The sequence below is a fragment of the Pyrus communis genome, chromosome 2, assembly GCF_963583255.1.
Source record: "Pyrus communis chromosome 2, drPyrComm1.1, whole genome shotgun sequence".
Lineage (NCBI taxonomy): Eukaryota > Viridiplantae > Streptophyta > Magnoliopsida > Rosales > Rosaceae > Pyrus > Pyrus communis.
The window spans coordinates 17,984,762-18,008,339 of NC_084804.1; the positions used below are offsets into that span (position 1 = coordinate 17,984,762).

At 36.2% G+C, this 23,578-nt stretch overlaps 2 protein-coding genes and 1 pseudogene across 2 annotated transcripts; 2 read left to right on the forward strand and 1 right to left on the reverse strand.

Moving 5' to 3' along the window:
• Positions 1-4,234: 4,234 nt before the first annotated feature.
• LOC137724883 (uncharacterized) lies at positions 4,235-9,678 on the forward strand (annotated as a pseudogene).
• Positions 9,679-11,069: 1,391 nt separating this feature from the next.
• On the forward strand, positions 11,070-12,250 carry LOC137724884 (aquaporin PIP-type-like). The gene is made up of 2 exons (XM_068463537.1): positions 11,070-11,108; positions 11,483-12,250. Exon 2 carries the CDS (start codon positions 11,483-11,485, stop codon positions 12,248-12,250), a length of 768 nt encoding a protein of 255 aa, XP_068319638.1. The 5' UTR covers positions 11,070-11,108.
• A 712-nt stretch (positions 12,251-12,962) lies between these two features.
• LOC137725327 (uncharacterized) lies at positions 12,963-16,523 on the reverse strand. The gene is made up of 5 exons (XM_068463975.1): positions 16,134-16,523; positions 14,373-14,669; positions 14,018-14,236; positions 13,738-13,866; positions 12,963-13,622 (listed from the first exon to the last, which is right to left on the reverse strand). Exons 1-5 carry the CDS (start codon positions 16,377-16,379, stop codon positions 13,410-13,412), a joined length of 1,104 nt encoding a protein of 367 aa, XP_068320076.1. The 5' UTR covers positions 16,380-16,523; the 3' UTR covers positions 12,963-13,409.
• Positions 16,524-23,578: the final 7,055 nt, after the last annotated feature.

Here is a 23,578-nt window from a genome sequence, read left to right on the forward strand (position 1 = left end):
GAAAACATAGTTTGCCCAACAAAATTTTAAGAGTCTTCAAGCAAACATTCGTGCGATCTTTGCCCCCACAAATATCTGTTAAGCAAAGATTTAGGCGAAGAAAACCTTATTTTGCCTGGCAAATTTTTTTTTTGTTTTCTAGAAAATGTTTAATTATGAAACCATACACAGCTATACTATTAATTAAGAAAACTCTCTTTGGTTGAGTAAAATGATCATCATGCACATTTTTAATTATGTGAGTTTAAATCCGACAAAAAAAAATGTGAGTTTATAGTACTTTTCATAATTAAGGATGAAATAGTAATTCTACTCTTACATATATATCCTCACAACTATTTATCTCCCCCCTTTGGAACTTATACTCCAATAACCTTTTGTGTGACATGCATAGCCTGTGCAAAAGTAATTAGTCCAATCATTATTTACACAATTAAAAACATTTTTGTAGTTTTGAATCAAACTAAAACAAGCATAATTACATTTGAGGTTAAATTAAGATTAGGGTTTGTGGGTGTTGTGTGTATATTTAAGGGCAATTTGGTAACAAAATGGCGTTTTTAAAAAAGTTAAAATTGAAGTTTAGTGGGGTATAAATAGAATTTAGAGTGAACTTAAATAGGTGATGATGTTTAAATAGTAAAACTCTTCTTTTATGGTGTGTTTAATTAGAAGAATAAAAGGCTGTTTAGTTAAAATGGTCATTGAAATTAGCATAACTTTGCACTTTGAATCCTTGAGAATTGAAATCGATAGAAATGGTCCTTGAATTTGTCCACCATTAATCATTTTAGTCATTCCGTGAAAAAATCTCTATTAAATAAGGATAAAATGACAAAAAATATCCTCAATTTGTGTCAAATCATTTTGGCTCATTGTTTATTAAATTGAGGATATTTTTGGCACTTTGATCCTTATTTAACAGAATTTTTCACGAAATAACTGAAATGATTGATGGTGAACAAATTCAGTAACCACTTTTATTGATTTCAAAAGTCAAGGATCAAAGTGAGGAGTTATACCAATTTCAAATATCATTTTAGCTAAAAAACCGAATAGAAATCATACTGTCTAGATTTGGGATCCAAAAAAGGTAGAAAATTGTTATTGTTTGCAACGTCGTCTTCTAATTATCATCAATAATTTTCATAACTCTGATGTTGTTTTATATACTATTTATACAACAAATCATCTAGCCCAATGATCAAACCAAATCTTTTCATAGAAATTGGAGAGATTCATCCCACAATTGCATCAGATCTTTGCAATGATGCTTCTTTCTTCAAGAAGAGGGCTAGGCTCCACGTCAAATGCAACATCTTTTGTTGCCAATGTCTAAAGCTCTAGGCTTTGGAATTGATCATACTTTCTAATTAAGGACATTTTTATTTTTAGAGTTGTAGAAAATTGTCAAATTTATAGATTGAAGCTTGCATAAATTTAATGTCCTAAAGACAGAATTTCACTCATGCTTTTGTGATTACAATTCAGTAGGTGTTTGTCTCATAGGATTCAACAATTTATAATCCAAAGTCTAAGCATAATTTTTGGGCTCCGACGAACTTCATATATTCTGTACACTCAAAACACAACTCGAAGAATTAACGTGTGAAAATACGTAGGAGAATACTCTATTTGTCAGGAATCTAAAGCAACTATCCGATTTCTATGCCTAAATGATAATGATATTTGGGTTTTATAGAATCAATGTACATTAATTAGAAGCAAGGCCGATCCTGAGGATGTGTGAATTGTGCGATTGCACAAGGGACCCGAATTTTTAAGGCCCTCCCAATGTTAATAACCTTTTGTGCAAGTAGTACATGTTAATGAAATGAGACTGTTAAACGAGGTAGTGCTTAGAGGATTTGTCAACGTTATTTTTTCAATTATATTATTTTTACCACGTATATTTGTACTATCATTTGTATCATATTTTTAATAGATATGAGACTTATATGTGTTGGTAAGTTCTACCTCTATTAGAAGGATGCTAAAACATATGGTAAGTGTAGCATTACTTTATTTTTTTTTTTTTTCCATCCATTTCTGCATGGTTTCGAATATCTGCACACCTTCATCTTTGTTATTTTTGTTTTCCAACCGTGGTATTAAGGGTCTCTTTCCTTACATTGGGCATGTGCGGGGGTCATATTATTTTGGGGCCTTTTAGAGGATGAATAATTGAGCTAGGTTTTTTTTAATTCATTTCTACATATATGTAGTTTAATTTATTTTATTAATTTCCACATGGAATATTTTTATTGGTGCATGTTGTTGATATGACGATATGTTGACGTTAGTCAATTGACTAATTTTAAAAAGTTTAGGTTTTTAATTAAAAAAATAAAAATGTAGGCGTCGATTTGAACTAGGGTGTTAATTCAAGAGGTAAAATCTATACTACCATATAGAGCCAGCAGCCCCATTTGGGGTCACGGGCTTCACCCAAAATAATAAGACAAAAATACCTCCCAAACAAAAAAGTTCAAAAGCAACCCCATTTGGAGCCAGCAACCCCATTTGGAGTCACGAACATGATGTTTGCAGATGATTGTTTGATCTTTGCTAAAGCTACAAATAATGCAACCAGAAATATAGCCAAAGTGCTTAATGATTTTTCTAATGCTTCTGGACAAAAAATAAATTTCCATAAGTCGTCGTTTTATTTTTCCAATAGCACTCGAAATCAATCCAGGAATGATAATATTCTGTAAATCCAGCATAAAACCATTATTGGCAAATATTTAGGGATTCATAATATAATTTTTTGGAATGATCCAACTAATGCCAAGGAACTTATTATCAAGGTCTAGAACAAACTTTCTGGTTGGAAGGCCAATACGCTTTCTAAGGCAAGGGGACTTACTCTTATTAAAGCAAACCTCTCTGGTGTTCCTAATTGTACTATGGCTTGCTTTAAATGTCCTGAAAAGCTGACTAAGGCTATTGATAGAGAGAACAGAAAATTTCTGTGGGGAAAATACTCCAACCTTAACCTTGTTGCTTGGGACAAAGTTTGTTGCCCTAAAGAGAATGGAGGGTTGGGCATTAGAAAGAGTGCTCACTTCAACAATGCTTGCTTGGCAAAGTTGGGGTGGAAAGTCCTGACTGAGGAGAAAAAATGATGGGTCCACATTGTTAAGAATAAGTATCTAAAGAAGGAAGAATTTCTAAGTAATAAAGTTAGACAAAACTATTCTTGTGCGTGGAAGGGTATCCTCAAGACGAGGGATGTTATTAAGATGGGTTTGAGGTAGGTGGTGGGAAATGGAGAAAATATTCTTTTCTAGACCATAGTTGGGTTTTTCCTTTCCCACATACCAATCTCTTATCTAGCAACCAGATTACCCATGTTGATCTTGAAATGAAAGTAAGCCAGGTTGTTGTTAATAGGCAATGGAATAGACAATTGTTATATAATATGGTTGATGTTGAGGTGGTTAATAAGATTTGTAGTATTCCCTTACCTTTAAGCCCTCAAGGTGATTCAAGTTGTTGGGGTCCAAATGCAAATGGTAAATTCTCTGTCAAGTCCACAACTTTGATACAAAATTCCGCTATTAATAATGCGCAGGATTCTAAAAAGAATGTGGAACCTTATTATACCTCACAAAGTAAAAAATTTTAGTTGGCTTCTCATTCTAGGAAAACTCCAAACTAGAGACAAGTTGGCGAGATATATTAATAATATGCCTACTTCATGCCCTATGTGTAACTTAGAAAATGAAAGCATTAGCCATCTTTTTGTTGATTGTAGTTTTGCTACACAAGTGTGGAATAATCCTGCAATTTCTAACTCTTTAAAAATGAATCAAAACCTTAATTTCAATGATTAGTTAAACTCCTTGGACACCAAAAATAGTGAAGAGTTGTGTGAGTTGAGTATGGTACTCTTGATTTGTTGGCAGATTTGGAAGTACAGAAACCATGTCGTTTTTCAAAATAAGAATCCGGATTATACTATTCTCGTCTGCTCAGCATTTAGTTTAGGCAGAGAGCATCAGGCAGCTAATATGAAGGGACGTAATGGACTATCTGACAACCAGTTGGCTAATTCAGTGGTCTCCTCTGGAGGTTGGCTTTGTCAAACTTAATTTTGACGGATCGGTGACTAACCAGCAGGCTGCTTAGGGATTTGTGATTAGAAATGAAAATGATTCCCCTATCATTGTTGGGGCGCGAAGGGTTGGTCAGAATACCATTAATGTGGCAGAATGCTTGGCTCTCCGTGATGGCCTTTGGATGGCAAATGCAAAAGGTCTTAAGCGCATCATCGTTGAAGGTGACTCTAAGCTGGTTATTAAGGCTATTTGTGGTGCTCATGCCCCCTGGATTGAAGACCATTCTTGCAGACATACGTCGGTTGGCGGACTTCTTTGAGGTCATTTGCTGGAAGCATGTTTTCAAGGAAGCCAATTTTTTTAGCGGATCATGTTTGGGATGGAACTATCCCTTTGGCTGCTCACCCAACTTTTCTTTTTTATTGTACTCAGACGGGTTGGCCTAAGGGCTTCGGCTTCTCTCTTTAATGTATTTCCTTTTCTACCAAAATAATAATAATAATAATAATGCAGGGGTATTTTCGTTATATAAACAGTGTTTTTTTTATAATTAATTTCTTTTGGGTAGTTTCCTTTTTTTATTTTTTTATAATTAGACCTCACAATGGGCTAGCCATAATGTGATTCAATCAGTTGTTTATCAAATATTATTTTTTCTATTTTTAAACACCTTCAATACATCTTAAGAGGCGTAAAGGTTTTTCGCATGCGCATAATAATGTGATTCAATTAGTTGTCAAATGATTTTTTTTTAACAGACAATATTATCTACACTAAGAAAGAGATATAGATTTAGCCTTACAATAAACTAGTAATAATGTTATTAAAAAAAAATTATAATCGCACGTAGAATACCGTAATTTAAAAATATTTTTTGCACGCACGTAAGCACGTGCATGAAACTAGTAACTTATAAAGAAGCGGACACAATATCCTATTTAGTAACTTTGACAAGATATCCTATTTTAATCTTACACGGGATTTCGTAAAGCATTGGACCGGCTACGGGATATAATACATAAATCCGATCGCTAAAATGGAATATATCCTTTACTATTTGGAAAGATTCTAAAGTGCAGTGCGACTTTAGAAACGGTGGCATGGCACCAGTTGATTCAAACAAACTTTGCCGTTTAATGCGATACGCTTACAACTGTATTTTCCATTCAAAATATTAAATTTACTCATTAAGTATAATAACTTATAATATCGAACTAACTTCAGCCCAGTGAACTACTACAGGAAGGAAGACAAATTTGACCGAAGACCTTAGAGATCGTTACGAGACAGCTCGACCGAGAAGTAGTATATCTTATAAGAAAAAAATTAGGTTTCAAGGTATTCGTCCAAATTGAATAAAAGCTATATCTCACATAAAAGAAGGGAACCATATTCGTGAACAGATGAGTGTTTGCAACCGTTTACAAGAGTTAATACCGAAACAGACAATTCCAGATGCCTTCAGACAGAAGCCGCTAAACAAGTAAATGACAACGGGTAGTATTCGTGGATCGGGAAGACTAACTTTCATTCAAGGAAGCGGACCATTGACGACAGCAGGCTAGGAAGTCCTTGATAAGAGTTTGTCTAATTGTTCTAGGATAGAAAGAATTCAAGAAAACAAGTGTAGTTCAGATGATAGACGTACACATAAGTACAACAAAACATTATATATGAACTTCAAATTCATATAAACAAACGGAAATTATTATTAACACTTCAAAATATATTATGCACTCATTTTTTGTTCATCTTTTCACTAAAGAGGAGCGCATATTGAAATTTTGGGGACTATCGATAATTTGGTATTAGAAAGTAGTGTACATCACATAATAAATAAGTAGGGGGTGGCAAAATTAAATCCGTTATGTATACATACACACATCTACGAATTGACTTTTTTTTTTTTTTTTTTTTTGAGTAATTGTAGCAATAGTCATTTAACTTTAACTCAATTAAAGTAATGGTCCATTAACTAAAAATTAATTATCATTGGTCCTTTAACTCATCAAAATGTGCAACTATGGTCATTCAATTAAAAATTCATTACCATTGATCCCTCAACTTTAATCCAACTGGAAAGTAGTCCCTCAACTTTAACCCCAATTGGAGCAATGGTCCCTCAACTTTAACCCAATTATAGCAATAGTCCTTCCCAACATAACTCATTTTGATAAAATTCTAACGAAAATAATCATAACTACACGTTTTGATGAATTGAGAGACCTCAATTGTAGCAATGGTCCTTCCAAATAACTTATTTTGACAAAATTCTGACGAAGTTGATGAAAATAACCATAGCTACACATTTTGAAGAGTTGAGGGATTAATGATAATAGATTTTTAGTTGATGGACCATTGCCACAATTTACTCTCCTTTTTCTTTTTTCCTTTTTTTTTTAGTGGCAGCTGCTGCTGTAAAAGGTTCTCCTCTTCTTGTGGAGCCTGTGGTTGCTAGGGCGGGCCTGTTACTGACCATGTAAAAGGGATTTCAAAATTTCATTCTTGAGTGTGATTCGCTCCAGATTGTTGTTGCCCTTCAAGATACTTATCCTTGCCTCTCCGATGTTGGGATTATTATTGAAGACTTACCGGCTTCTATCACTGGAGTTTATTCTATCCATGTCCATCGCCAAGCTAACAATGTGACTCATCGACTAGCCCGTTTTGGTATCTTTTCTGGATCTAATTGCAACTGGTTTGAGGAACCCCAGACCTCATTTCAGATTTGATTTTGGAGGAATCCTCCTTGTAAACTGACTTCGTTGTTCTACCCTTTTATGATTGAATGAAGCATCGATGTTTTTATCAAAAAAAAAATTCTCTGAACTGACTATATAGACACACATTAATGACCTCAAACGTAATCCATTATTTCAATCTTAAAACAAATGGAGCAAATATGCCATTAGCGGAAGATGAGAGAGTTCATCCCTTTTCTTCCTCACTTGACGCTTTATTTTGTTTTTATCGTTAAAATTCAAAAAATTTAAGCACTTTTAATTTGTTTTCCTTTTTTTTTTTTCCTTCTAATTCTCTAATTTGAGCACATGGGTTAAGCCAATTGGTCAAGGCTGTGTGTATTTACTGTGTTTGCATCTCAGTTTAAAGGGAACTTTAACTAAAAACTCATGGTACTGTTTACTTTAACAAAAAAAAAATTCACATTTTTACACTAAAAAGTTAATTTTAGTACTATTCACTTGACGCTTTATTTTGTCTTTATCGTTAAAATTAAAAAAATTTAAGCACTTTTAATTTGTTTTCCTTTTTTTTTTCCCTTCTAATTCTCTAATTTGAGCACATGGGTTAAGCCAATTGGTCAAGGTTGTGTGTATTTACTGTGTTTGCATCCCAGTTCAAATCTTTGTTTCCATATGTAGAATTTTTCAGGTTGAGGGGCCGAGGGCTCACTCCAACAACACTGATATTGTCCCCACTTTACCACATGCACAATCCTCAGGTGTAGGGTTTTATCACAAAAAACCTCGATGTTAGTTAGAGAAATGCATTTCTATTTAAACGGCTTTCTCTTTAGCTCTATTGCCAATGTGGGACAATGAATTCCAACATCGTATATGAAAATAGCCTAAAATAGAATATCGTTTTATAAAAAGTAAAACTAAAACAATTATCTAGTGTGCCATGGATTCTTCTGCAAATGATTTTGCAGGTCAGAGCATTGGAATGTGAAGGGAAGAAGCTCCGCCCTCTCACTTTGAGTCAAAAGTCGGGCTTCCACGAGTTATTTTCTTTGAAGATTAGCATATATTGAGAATTAATATTTACGATAAATTACACAGAATTACCTTAATTATTGGATCATTAACAGTTTCATATCTCGTTTTTAAAAAGTTTTAATGTCATATGTTATCTTCGAATTTATTGTAATATGATACATTCCTTCAGTTGTCTGTCAATTCTTCTGTTAAATGACTTGAGGCGGAACCCACCTTCTATTAAAAAAATTAATAAAATATTAATTTAACCAAATCCAAAACCACTCCCACCCACTCCGATCACCCCACCCCTTATTCCCACTTCACCCAGACATACACCTCACCCAAAACCGGTCACCCCAACCTCTCCTCCACCACCTCTTCGACTCCCCCTCCCTCCGTTCATCTCCTCCCCTCCTTACAAACCCATCACCCCACCCCTTATCCCCATCAAAAATTTATTCCCGCTCCGGTCTTCCCCCACCTTCCCCGGCCATTCATCCCACTCCCCCACTCTTCTCATCTCTCCGCAGAAACAAACAAATTTTGTAAAAAAAAAAAAAAAAAAAAAAAAAAATTGAAGTCGAGCTGGAGCTTGCACTTGATCTGGTCGTAGAACAAAGCGATGTCGTTTGGGCTGTGGTGCGAGCCTCTATTGCCTCGCAGCGTCGTGTAGTCGAGGAAGACCTGTAAAAGCTCGATCTCGTCCTCGCAGCATCGTGTAGTCGAGGAAGCCTCTGTAAAAGCTCGATCTCGATCTCGATCTCGATCTCGTTCTCGGCGATGGCGACGGGGAGAGAATCCGTGGCCCCGCAGATGACGGAAGGCGTGGCGGAGGAGAATTTAATTGCAACCATATAACTTTAGTGAATTCATGTTCCTAATTAACTTTATGATTATGGATTAGTTAACTATAATTAAATGGTTCTTGCAACATGTATCAGTGGATTCATATGAGATATTCTTATTAACCTAAAATACGAGGAGAGAGATTCAAACTTAAATTTAGAAAATAGCACGCTGTTCTAACTAACTTGCTAACGTTCAGATGCACCAGGGTAGGTTACACCTATTTGAGACTTTGAATCCACCAAATTATTGGCAGGTGTGGAGAGCATCTCAGGCAAAGAGAGTTGGCACGGCAGTGCTTGTTTTTACTATAGACACAATAGGGATCTCCTCCTATGAGACCAAAACCACAATACCAAACTTCATCGCAGTCGAAATTCTTCTCCACGCCACCAATCCCATTTCCGCCGGTCACATCAACCCCGTTGTAACCTTATTCAGACACTCGTTGGCCTCATCTCCCTCTCACAGCTGCGGTCTACACCTTGAGCCAATGCGCTGGGGCGGTACTAGGTGTCCTAGCACTCAAGGCAGTGGTGAACAACAGCATCGAAGGAACATTTTCAGTCGGAGGTTGCACCCTCGTTGTCATTGCCCCAGGCCCAAATGGGCCCATCATAATGGACATTGAGACCACCCAAGCCCTTCGGCTTAAGATAATTTGCACGTTTTGTGTTTCTCTTTGCTTCGATTTGGATAGCATTTGACCACCACCGCCAAGTCCATAATTTGGGCCGAGTTGTAGTCTTCTCTATCGTCGGAATAGTCGTCGGCCTCCTTGTTTTAATCTCAACTACCGTTACAGTCGCAAAGGGGTATGCAGGAGTCGGATGTACCCGGCTAGATGCTTCGGCCCCGCACTTATTCATGGGGCCGCCTTTAGAACGGGATTGGGTAATTTGGGTTGGGCTCATTATTGCTTGCATGTGGCGTTTTATTGCTACATTAAGATCATTTCACGTCAACATTTTCACACGAATGGCTACAAGCATGATAGTTTGAACATTGTGAAGACACTTCCTAAGGAAATGGGTTGTAACTATTAATTCTATTTTTGGAGGATCTTGTGTATTAAATTTGTGAGTACGACTTTTGTTTGTTATCAAATGTAGTTTCCTCACAATTAAGGTAGTGAGTTTGATTCCTAGGGAAAATGTTAGCAAAAGTTGTCAATGTGAACGACTCATAAATTCCTAATTGTTGATTGGTGCACATCGAAGGCTGAAATGGACTTTCATTCAACGAGATACTATCATGGTAGTATCACAATCATGCACTATCACATATAAAACTTAAAATGCTTGATAGTGCATGACTTGTTTGAAAGACTGTCATAATGACATCATGTTGTCTATAAATTTTTTCTTAGGAAACGAGACTCACACTAACCAACAATTCTAAATTAATCACCTTCATGGATTAAATACCAATCACAGTTGAGAAAGAACTTGTTAATTCGATTGACAAGTAAAAATGTGATGAGATGTTGGGATTGGTTAACAAAGATAATGTGTTTATATGATGAATCGGTTATCTTTAATTGATGACTAGATAACAATTAACTTTATTTAAATCCAGATCCCCTTCAGATCCAAATGAACTAAGTCCAAAGATTAAATAATCCGGACCATTGAAATTTGATTCAACGGCTACAATTATTATAACTTTTAGAGGCATCCCCTGTTTGTAGCTATTGACCCTAAATTTCAATAGTCCGAATCATTTGATGAGTGGACTCAGTTCCTTTGGATCTGGAGGGGATCTGGTTCCAATTGCAAGAGATTGGCACCATCCCAACTTGCAAATTCTAGCTTTGTTTTCTAGTCCAATGCATGTGTGTGTGCACGCGCGCGCGCGCGCGTGTGTAGTTTTATCTAACTCTAATGTTCATCGATTTAAGCTCAGAATCTTGGTCTATGCAGAGTGAATATGCCTGCAATTATATTGCTTAAAAATCATCCTCATATATTTCGACTTCCACGTCCAAGGTATTAGCAAAAATTTCAGTCTAATTTACATATTAAAAGACATGCATATGGCCGCTGCCTGTCTTCTTTGAAGAGCAAAAACCTAAGAGTTTTGGAATTTTTACAGATCAAAATCTTTCACAAGGTTTTGGATAAATACTAAATACAAAACTCTTTGGCAACTTCCCTACAACTTATGTAATGGAAAAACATTCTACCCTGAATATTGTTCACCCCATTTTGTTTCAGTGACCCTAATTAGGAGTTCGGACTCCCCCAATATATATCGTCTTATGTTCTTCTGTGTTTCTTTAAATATAAACCCTTCAACCCTTTTCTTTTCATATCATCAATTTGAGGCGATGGCGGAGTTTGTCATAATCCAAACTGAAGCTGATCAAAAATTGCCCAAATCATTTGGAGGAAGCTGTGACACAATCAGTGCCCGAAATTCCTTGGGGCCAAAGTTTCTTGCTGCAATTGGTGCCCATGAATACTTTTCACCAGAGGTCAGCTTGATTTATAATTTCATATGCAACAGAATGTCTAACAATTACTCCGTTGAATAGAAATACTTTGTGTATGATGCCTGCTCTTTATAAAAAGCATTGTATCAACAATTTCAATATTTGTGTCGATAATGTTGATGATGTAATGATAACACGTCAGTACATTTTGTTATTGACATGTTATATCTACCAATGTGTAATCGACGAAATTATCAACACCATATCCACAATCCGTCCTTGATAAAGAACGAACTGTCATGTCTAGGGAAGAACAGTTCTATTAGGATCTCAAAAGTTCAATGTTTTGTCATTGTTATAAACTTTAATGTTCTCATTTAAACTCATGTGTGCCCTCTTGATTCAAATTGTTTCAGATGTGGAGAGCAGCTCTGACAGAATTAGTAGCAACTGCTTCTCTAGTATTCAGCCTAACCTCTTCCATCATATCATGCTTGGATTCAGGTGAAGTTGATCCGAAACTGCTTGTCCCCATTTCCGTCTTCATCATAGCCTTCCTCCTTCTCCTTGTGACAGTTCCGTTATCGGGCGGCCACATGAGCCCAGTTTTCACATTTATAGCTGCCCTCAAGGGTGCCATAACCCTCGCTCGTGCTTCCGTCTACATTTTGGCACAATGTTTTGGCTCAGTTTTAGGGTTTCTCATAATGAAGACTGTGATGGACCAACATGCAGTACAAAAGTACTCCTTAGGTGGCTGCACAATCCATGGAAGTGGGCCCACATCTGGGGTGGGGACACGAACAGCTTTCGTACTAGAAGTTGCTTGCACTTTTGTGGTTCTCTTTGTTGGAGTCACAGTGGCATTTGACAAGAGAAGGAGCAAAGAATTAGGGTTACCAATGGTGTGCGTTGTGGTGGCTGGGTCTATGGCACTTGCAGTTTTTGTGTCGGTAACGGTAACCGGGCGTTCTGGGTACGCCGGGGTAGGACTGAATCCGGCGAGGTGCTTAGGGGCAGCACTGTTGCAAGGAGGGATATTGTGGGATGGTCATTGGGTTTTTTGGGTTGGACCAATTTTGGCTTGTAGCGTGTACCATTGTTTGTCTTTGAACTTGCCAAAGCAGGATTTAACATCACTAGAAGAAGAGCGTGAGATTATGAAGGGAGAAAGAAATGTATGAAGGGCTTGAAATTAAACACGTAAAAACATTCTACCTTGAGCTCTACCTTAAGTGGTGTTTTGATCACCAATGTTAGTAGATCATAGGTTGGTAATTGTCTGTCTGGATTTTTACCAAGAGTAGAGCTTAAGCATATTACAAATCAAAATCGAAAGATATTTTGAATCACTTACATACAAGGCCGGTCCTCAGATTTTAGGGGCTCGAGCGAAAATTAAAAAGGGGCTCACATGCCTATAATGAGATGCAATCATGCAAGATCAAGTTATGTGTTTTATGGGACATTTATTTTTTCTCCAAGAATTATATGAAGGATTTGCATTGATTTGAATAAGCTACTGCCTACTGGTACTACTGTGGCGCATGAGAAATCCTTAAAGCACGGATTTGTGGATATGAAACCCATTTAGTAGTAGAAAATCAACATTTTGAATTTATATGTTGAGACAATGAGACCTATACATAAGCTATATCGGTTTTGTACTTCTTGTCTGTCTTCTTTACCGGGTACGTGGCCCTCCTGGTTATAATCGTCAACACAAACAGCAAGCACCATGGTTGCGGCCACCACAACACACACCCAATTCTCTGCACCTTTTCTTGTCAAATGCAATTGCAACTCGAATTAAGCGAAACACAAAGACCTTCTATGTTCTGGGGAAAATTATTTGATTAGTGTTATGCAGTTAGTTACACAATCTTCTCACGTATATGTAAACTTTTCGGCCCCATAAGACTATCATCTTAAGATGCTCTTTCATTTCTACGCACGGTAAAAACACAGCAGTATGATAGACGGGTAAATAAATTATCACAAGCTTCTTTTGCATCTCGCAAAGACCGATTACACCAAGTAGAGTTACCATGCATGAACACTTTGGCAGTTTCTGGCTCCATATGCTTTAGTACCTATTTCACTAATTAGCTCAAACCCTTGATGCATTCAAAGTTCAAACATCGGAAATCAGTAACAACATAGTGGACATTCCCTATCTAAATTTGCACAGTAAGAGCATTTCATTAACATGATTACAGCATTTCATTAACATGATTACGATAACTAAGCAACACAAACTTGTGGTAGCAACCATTTCCTTAATCAAAAATTTTATTGCCGTTTTTATCTTTGTTACGCTTGATAATCCAGGAGAGCTATGATCTATAAGTCGGGAGTGGGCTGCAGTAGAGTAGAAGCAGCGGTGAGGGGCTCGTGCACAACCGCATTTGAGTGAACTGAGATTGGGTTTCCCTCCAATTGCAACATGATACTCCCCAGGATTTCAGTCAGTGTCTTCTTGAACTCGTCTTCCTTAAGCTGCTTTCCGTCATCTGCGTTAAACATGTTGAACGCATCCTGCACAACCTTGTCCATCTGCAGATTTTCGTTGTAAAAAATTTATGAACATCTGCTGAAGGTAAAAATGATCAAGCTTGGGAAGCACAGAAGGAAAACGCTGTCTGAGTTCAAATTTCAATTTAGAGAGAACCTGCTCAACTGCACCAAGTGGTGGCAGACCAGCTGCTGGAGCCACCGCTTCCAGTGCCACACGCAAATATTCTTTGGATAATTTCCCACTGCGGTCTTTTGGAACAGTTTCAATAGCTGCATTCAGTGTCTGCATTTCACAAGAGATTGTAATAAGCGATTTTGATGAGTCAGGGCACTCTAAGAAAAATAGGGAATACTTAAAAGGGCATAGATTCCAACAACATTTATAAGTATAATTGGTCAGAAACAAAAGGATGAAGCATCTTTACGAGGCAAACCTTGTCTAATTCAAACTTGTTGGACAACAATCTCTTGATGTCGCTTCCATCAAAGTCATTCTCACTGTGGGCTACAATCACAGGCTGCTCCTGAAGACGATGAGCCACAAACTCTGCTACTTTTTTGAATTCTGCTATGAACGTATCTTGAGAAACCGGCTTGTCCAAATCATGGCCAGTGCATGATTGCAGAGCAGGTTCCACAATATTGCTCACAATCTAAAGAACAAAAGAAACCAACAAAGAGGAAAAGATGGAAAAAAGCAGTCAAGAATGTATATGTTCAATGCAACATGTAAATTTGTAGGACGAACTGTTAGTACTGAAAAGTCTTAAATTAGAGAAGATCAATCACCCAAGAATCCAATGAAGGGGGCATCCCTTGGTCAACCGTGAGTTTTTCCAAAGCTTTGATTATACAGTCACGGAGAGTTCCATCAGCTGACTTTATCTCAGAATATGTAGCCACCAGCTCCGGTTCAAAAATTGGCCCATCGATGTATTCTAGGAGGTCTTCTCCATCAATACGGAGGATCACAATAGGGTCTCGCTTGAAACCAGCAGCCATGCCTATTAGAATATCCGAAAGAACCTCTTTGAACTCAGTCTTGCTCACTTTTTGTTGTTTCCCATGAGTGAACTCATTCAATACCTAAGAACAATGGAACAAAGCCATTAATGTTTTTCAAAGAAATCTAGTTTAACTGGTTTCTCGGCTGATTAACGTGTGGCAATGGCATCACTCAAATCAGTTTTCATTTTCAATGCGGTACAACACTAACGTGTGGCAATGGCATCACTCAAATCAAACATGCGGACATGAGAGTACCTGTGACCGTTGGACCCAACACGTATAGAGGCATACTACTAATACAATGCTTCCATTTCCAAAGTAGGATAATACTCTCAATTGTTATGTCTAATCTGATCCAGACTTGCCAACCCTTAGATGTTAACTATTACTTTTATCAAAAACTTCTCTGCGATGTAACATTGTATTTGACTTTAGAATTGTTCCGATTCCTCAATCATTCACGCGCTGAACAGGGGCGGCATTACTTTAGTAAGATGTCATGTACTTGTATTAATATAAAGTGAAGCTACATGATGAGCTGATTAGGTAAGGTTGTTACTTTGTTCAAAAGCAAGCCCCTCAAACAAATATTTTTTGACTTCTACTCCTTCCCCCACAGAACCACTGCCTTTTAAAAATTAGGCAGGCACCGGCTCCATCACAGAACATCATGACATATTATTACGGCTTTTGTCACGCTAAATCTTCTTGAATAATATAAATTTTCGACATAGTTCGTCACCAGATTCCTCTTAGCAGAGGAGGATAAAAGGTTAAAAAAAAGGTAGGAAAGGGAGGTGGAACTGAAGAGTAAAGTCATATAATATCTGATGTAATTAAGATTGCTGCATTTCATATTAGAACTCTAACTTTGACTATCTGTCGTAAGTTTGCAGTATCATATGAGGATTTAGTAGATTAGTAGAATTAGCCTGACCATAAAAAAGATTACTAGATATTGACAATACAGTATGCTTAGGCTATCCTGCCAAGAATTAACTATCATCTGATTAATTCAACTCCCTAAGTAATTAGACAACAATTCAACGCAAGATGAAAGAAAATGGTAAGGCAAATATTCTTCCCCCAAACAATATTTCTGCATAATTTCAACCGTTGTTAATTACAAGTTTCCCTACCAACCACAACATTCTAGTTTGATAAGAAAACAGCTACCCGTGCTGGCATAAAAAATATGACTTATTTTCCTGAAAAATAAATAAATAAATAAATATGTTCTGAAAAATAAGTAAGCAAAAGAAAAAGGACAGTGAAGATAAGTAATAGATGACCATTGTGGTGGCAACGTGGGAGGACGAGTAGGCAGATAACATATTAAAAACAGTATGTCTGACACAAAAATCAATTGGGAATCATTTGAGCGAACCAATTTTTTTAAAATAATAATAAAGGAAATAATATCCGCATTCCTAGTTATATTGTATAGAAAAAGAAAATGATTTTCATTGAACTAAAGGGAGCTTTTACTTGAGAATCGGCTGCGAAAGCCGAAATCTTAAGGAGGGGAAACTAAGTAGGTACCTCAGAATAGATGTGATCGGAGTCCCGGGAAGAACCCTGAGCCGGCAAGCCAAGAGCAAGGCCAATATCGGCGACAGCAGGGTGGAGCTCGTTCAAAGAGAGGTGGCCGTCTCTGTCCCTGTCGAGCTCCTCAAACTTATGCTCCACAAAGTTACTAAACACCTCCTCGTTCCCAACCAACTCCATTATATTCGAACCGTCCACCACCTGTCCACCACCACTCCCACTCTCACTTTTCTTCTCCATTCCCCCTCCTCTCCTCTCTTTCTTGTGAGCCTTCTTTTCTTCCTCCCCCCTGTTGTGACTCTCGTGACTCACACGAGTTGGCAGTGCTTTTGCCGAAAGAGCTTCTTCTTTCTGCTTTAGCTTTTTCAGGGATCACTCTTCTGAGTTCTGGCTTAGGCTTAAATATGAGAGAGATTGTACGGCCTTTAATCTAGAAACATTTTCAAATATATGTCTGGAATAAAAATAAATTTGCAAATATACGTGTCACCTTAATTACTATTTAAGTAATAATTAATCATCTATTACCATGTTATTTAATTTGTAAATTTTGTTTAAAAATTTTGATTTCTCTAGCATTATCACTTGTTTATATTATCTTTAATTCTAGCTGATTTGGTTCTCTATAAAAATCAAGTTGATTTTCTTCCTTATGTATACTAATCCTAAACTCCTAATTGATTCGGTAACGTTGGATGCTAACAGAAGTAACGCCAAATATATGTGACGCATAAAAGTTTCATTTGCGCAATAAGTAATTATGATAATTTTTTTTAACAAACGATATTATCTATAATAAGAGAGAGGGGTTGGGCTTAGCCTCACAATGGGCTACCAATAAAATGATTCAAATTTACCTTTGATGAAAATCGAACCTAAGATCTCTTACTTACGAGTAATTCTAATAATTCTATTATTAATTAAATACAAGACCAATAATCTTATATAAATATGTGGTGTTTTAGTTCTTGAATATCCTATAAGAGATGAATTCCACAACTTCCACTTCTTTTTTTCGTGTTACATTGAATTATACCTCTGTAAGAATGAAATGTCGTGGCAAACCATTAGCTGGTTTGTTTTTAAAAAAGAATAATAAATAAGTCCATTGAATTACACCTCGAGTATAGAATTGGGTATATTTATCCAAATTGTCACATAGTTATCTCCTACCAATTTAATATTAGTTATAAAAAATAAAAAATAAAAACAAAACAAAAGATGAAAATCTTACAAACTATGTCGGCATAAAATACCTTTCCTCCACTAATCATTTTGAAACTTGTTATTACCAAAATAAAATATTGGAAATGGTCTCTCTTAGTTTCTCCCACGTCCTGCACATCAACTTTTGTTTTGGTCGGTGCAGTTCACTTTTGTACTGGGACCAAAAAGTCAAAAAAAAAAAAAGAAGGTGAATTAGAAAAACAGATACACGTATGAAACAGAAGCAAACAAGAACAAAGAAAAAAGACGGATAGGGTGGTCTGTGGTTGCAAATTCAAATGTGCGTGGATTCGACACGTGGGGAGGTTTGGGAGACTAAACTCAACCGACCAAACCCAGGGACTGACGGACTATGTGGAGCCCACGGGGATGAGATTTTCGCTCTGTGCTTACTTTTGTCGACTCCTATTGGCCCAACAAGTCGGTCTGCCAGTTAATCTACTTGGATTGCGTGTCATGTACGCATACTCGACACGTGGTGGGTACCAAATAAGTTAGGGTCTGATTCATTGTGGATGGAGGTGTGGATTTCATGACGTTGGACGAGATGCACTGCGAGCGAGTTACTGTTCGGAGATATTACACTACAATTTGCACGTGCCCTTTTGACTATCATGGTAAAAAGGAGTGGATAATGTGAATTTGAATTTCGTTGTTAATTTAACAAAATTTATCGTTTGATACATTACAGTTTATCTGGTAAGATTTTGTTCAAATATTATGATATGACTTCGATTTTTCTCAAATATATGCCTCGCTGGTGGTGGGAAACATATGGTATATGATTTAGTTATATTATAATACATGAATTATGTTACGTTCTTATTACAGTATGATTTTTTTATTAATACGGTGTGGGTTGCAAACAACCATCACATACTTTGTTATTAGTGAGTGCAAGTTTTTGTGTCGTAATTTGGTCTGGATGATGCTTTCTTTTAATTAGGAGTTTTAACGAAATATTCTTGATACGGTTCATATTTAAAGAAAAATTACATTTTTACCTTTTTCTGGTACTATCTGATACACCTTTATTTGTTATTTTTTATTAAAACTAAATTTTTTTTGTTTTTACATTTTATTAATTTTCCTTTATTTTTTAAGTAGACAATCACTTAATTTATGATTGTCTCGAAAGATTTTAGTGTAATTTGCCAACGTGCTATGAGATAACTTTGTCATGTCAAAACTCGAGGTCGGTATTACACGCTGATTATTATTTGTTATGTGCAGTTGGATCATTGTTTTTCTATATTCACTCATTATTTAATAGATTCTTATATGTTGGATGTAGTGAGTTATATAATGACGCAATTTGGATTGGTGGTTGGGGTCATGATTTAAACTTATGGTTCAACTTGGAATAACATAAACTCTAAGGCCAATCCTCAGAATTTGAAGGCCTTAGGTGAGCCTTCAAAGTGAAGCCTTAAAATTCTCTGACTTCCGACCTTTTGTACATTAATATGTATAAATTTTTTTTATAAATACATGAAAAAATTCTATTTCTACATTAAATATCATTAAAACTAATATGAAAATAAGAAGGGTATACAAACATTACTTAAATATTACACGTCTCGCGTTTTTAAACGCAAATGTACTAATTAAGTTCAGATAATCTAACTTTTCAACAAATTCTTTTTCAATTGTCTATTGTTTTATTTTTTATTTTTTACTCCATATTTTTATTGAATTTGAATTGTACATGTTAAAAAAAAAAAAAAAAAATTGAAGGACCCTCCAAAGTGAGGGCCCTAGGCCGGCGCCTACTTCAGCTATCCTTTGGCCCAACCTTGCTAGCAATTCTTAACCTAGTGTACAATTTATGCTCTTATATGTAAAATTAATTATGAAATGTTGTAGGTCACTTAAAGAAATGCAATTAAAATTTTCTAATAAGAAAGTTTACAAAAATATATTCGAGATGTTCATTGTTCAAGAGATTGCATAAGTTGATGACTTAAAACTGCGTACGTTTAAACAAAATTAATGCTCTCATTGAAAATTGATTATGAAATGTGGTATCTCAAGTTAAAAACGATTGAGATCCATGTGTGTTTTAAAATTTCCTGAATATCAAATCTAATGGCTAACACATAATTAAGTCCTCTATTCATGTATGTATTAGAATACTACTGCGAAGAGTGGCGGATCCAGGTTCAAATTTTGGGGATCCCATTAATAAAGGTTCAAATTTTTTTAAATACAAACAAAGCGCGAAGCGCGTAAAAAGAATTTAGTTTATAAGCTAAGACATTTTGTCGAACCGTTGGATGGCTTGTTGTCGTTAGTTAGACTATGTTGTGCACATGTCAATAAATCTTGACATATGCTAAAGCAATTTGATGAGGGATATCGATAGAATTTGTTGGGTGTTGTTGATACAACTTGTTGAGATATGCCTAACAGATATTACATTAAACATTTGATAAGTACAAAAAGGATCCGTATAAAACATTCGGAGATCTTCAAAAGACCTTCTCATGAATATTTTTCAGATTCAGGCAGTGTGCATCTGCCTTTGACTGCAAAGTCATCAAGGCGGTGTGCCACCTAAAACATTAGTCCCTAGTTGTATTCAAAGTACCATTCAGTTAATTAAAATTTTAACAAGAATATGATGTTTAATTGTCTTTTATTTGTCAAAGAGATAAATAATATTAAATTCGAATCCAAAGGTTTACATCATCGGTTTAAAGTATTAAACACAAAAAAAGGATCAATACAATCTCACTCGAATGAGCCTCCCTCTTTAAGAACAAACACCGACACGGAGTGTGCCGCTCTATTGCCTTCTCTCGGCGAGAACAAAAACTTCACGGAACAAACGCATTCACTCAACATACAAATATCATAAACTAAACCTTCCGCACTAGCATCAAGTTTCATCTCCGTATTTAGTAATGATTAAGTCATGCACTTCTTCCCTACAGCATGCCCGGAGACCTTCGCGAATTGTTGCCATCTCTGCCATCTTCACTGAGTCACACTGCAGCGTGCCCCCTGCAAATTTCAGTAACCCATCAAAATCCCTTGCTGCTCCACCACCCCCCACCCCCCCGGCGCCGCTCCTCTTCCATTCTTCCCATTCCATGCCGCATCACAATTAAGTTTAAGTTTAATTGTTATATCCTCCCTAAACACCTTAAATTTCAAGGTTTATAATGTTTTCTTAAAATTGCTTTCTTTAAAAATTTCAGCCAAATTATTTCGAGGAAGTTATAGTAATAGTCCTTCAATTTTAATCGTATTGGACTAATGGTCCCTCTACTAAAAATTCATGATCATTGGTCCCTTAACTCCTTAAAACGTACAGTTATGGTCCTTTTTATCAACTCCGTTAGAACTTTTGTCAAAATGAGTCACGTGTCACACATATGAGGCTAAATCGAGGGGCAAATATGGAAAACCAAATGAGAAAAATTGAAGCAATGGTCCATCAACTTTAACCCAACTAGAGAAATTGTCCCTCAACTTTAATCCAATCGGAGCAATAAAAGTCTCTCAACTTTAACTCAACTATAGCAATTGTCATTCCAACATAACTCATTTTGACGAATTATGATGGAGTTAACGAAAAAGATCATAGCTGCTCTTTTTGATGAGTTAAGGGACTAATGGTCATGTATTTTTAGTTAAGGGACCATTGCTCAATTGGATTAAAGATGAGGGATCATTAATACAATTTTCTCAATTATTTCCTTTACTCCTTATTGGACGAATATGCGTTAAATTAAAAGCATATTCGTCATAGATAAGAATTAATTAAGAAGATAAGATTAGGTTTTCTAGGAAAATATTATCTAGCACTTTAATTCCCTATGCATCCATGTTTTTTCTTAGTGAGTAAGAAATGTTTGTAATTGGTTCAACATGGTATGAATAAAATGAAAATTCATGAAGTGCCTACCATGTGTGCTAACAAAAAAAGGAATTCAATTTTCATCCAAACTAGTATATTAGTAACTACATATGAATTTAGTAAAATTATGACAACAAAGAATGATAATTATCTAGGTTAGTTAGGGAAATTCGACCCCCTCTAGTTAGGGAAATTCGGCCCCCTCAACCATAAATTTCTAGTGTTAGTCATGGCTAGAAATATTAGGGGTCGCCAAAGGGTGTCGATGAGGAAGATAACGAATAAAGCCAGTCTCCAAGTCACCTTCTCCAAGAGGAGATATGACCTTTTCAAAAAGGCTAATGTGTTGCCACTTAATACTACAATATAGTAATATTCTTTTTTATTTGTAAGCGAGAGGTCTTAAGTTCGATTCTTACCAAAGGCGAATTTGAACCACATTACACATTATTGCTAGCACATTGTGAGGTTAAACCCACCCTCCTTTCCCTTAGTGTAGATAATATTGTTTGTTAAAAATAAAATTATAAAAAATTATAAAAAAAATAAAAATAAAAATAAAAATAAAAAAACTAGTGAGCTATACACCCTATGTGATATACAGATGGCCCTAAGTCTTAACACAGAGCAAGAAGGTAATTTTCTTTGGCCATCCATGCTTTTTTGAGGTGTTGATTGATGGGTTCGAGGGCAAACTCTCACTCAGTCAACTTGCCATGGTTTCAATTTGCAACAAAAGATCGAGGCGTTTTGAAATGTGACCTTGAATAAGCACAACAATGACCTCACAAAGATGCTTGGGTTGGTCGATAACAAAAAAGGCTCAATGGTCGTATGACCCAGGCCATGAATGCGGGCACGGTGGATCACTGGTGGGAGTGACCGCTAGATGAGATCGGGAATGTCAAGTTGTTGGAAATTCTCAAAACTTGTTTGGAAGATCTGAGGTGCAAAGCAACTGGTGAGGTTGGATGCATAATGCTTGCTGGCCAAGCATTAAACGGTGCTAATAATATTAATTTTTTTTGTGGGGAATATTGTTGGAGTTGTGCCCAAAATGTCAATTGTTGATATTGGATATTATGCAATAACTTCATATTATTAATTCACGAGTTTTGGTTTTAAATTTTAGAGATAATATACCATGAATAAGTCCGTAGGATTTAACGTATGCATGGAAGCAACGTTCTAAACAAGGTTAGGGCAAATATACTTGTATTCTATAGTCACTTAGTCCTTAAGTAAAGTTCCTAGCCATTTGAAAAGTCAAATGGACATTGACTATCCAAAAAGGTCAGGATATATGGCATAAGGTTAGTATGATCTCGTACTATGCGTGTTAGACACGTGGTGGACATACATGTGATTATCTGTTGAGCAAGTTCACTTATCGCTGACCGCCCAAGAAGCTTGAACATATGGATGCTTACCATGCGTCAAACGTTACAAAGCTTCGGGTTGTAGTATGCAAATAGTTCTTAGACATGAGGCATCATTGCATATCTTGTGCTCACTTCAACTCAGTGCCCCTCATTACTTCGTAGAGCGTGATAGTGTGTTGCTTGGGTTCATGTAGATGAGTATGGGATATATGAATGCGCAATAAGAAATCTATCACATTTTGGTAATTGTTTAATAAAGGGAGATATCTCTCAAAGCCACTTGAAAGTCCATCTCAAAAAGCTCTGCCCAGGTAGAGTCCTTATTGATCAAGCTATGCTTGTAAGAACTACTTCAACATGAGATGCATCAAGGTGATCATAGAAGACTACATGTGATTTGACATAAATCCATATCACATAAATCTTGATCGGGATATGAATGATAAAAGGATCATATTGCATTGTAACTACAATCAAGGTTTGAAAAAGTATCTTGATTGTATCACAAATACTTCTATCTAATCTGGATAGGCATAACATGCTGCTAGGTGTCACTATTGACTTGTAGAATTAAATTAATTTATTAATTAATTTCATTGTCGGCTTTAATTAGAACCTAAAAGGTCACACCTATGATAATACTAACGATGTTATATGGATGATGATAAAAATAATAATTGTTAGTTATATTGGATTTATTATTTGGGCATATTGGACATGTTTTAATTAAAATAAACATTGGGTTTATTTAATTAAAAGGGGTCCAAGTACCAAGCCCAAAATGGGCAAATCACTGGGCTTGACACAAGACACGAAGCATATGTCAAATCCTAAAGGAGGTGCGGCATAGGGGGTGAGGTCTATATATATACCCTTTGTCTTTTTTCTCATAAGCTAAGTGAAATCAGTTTTGTACCTCAGAAAAGAAAAAAAAAAAAAACAAATCCTATGCCAAAACACCATAG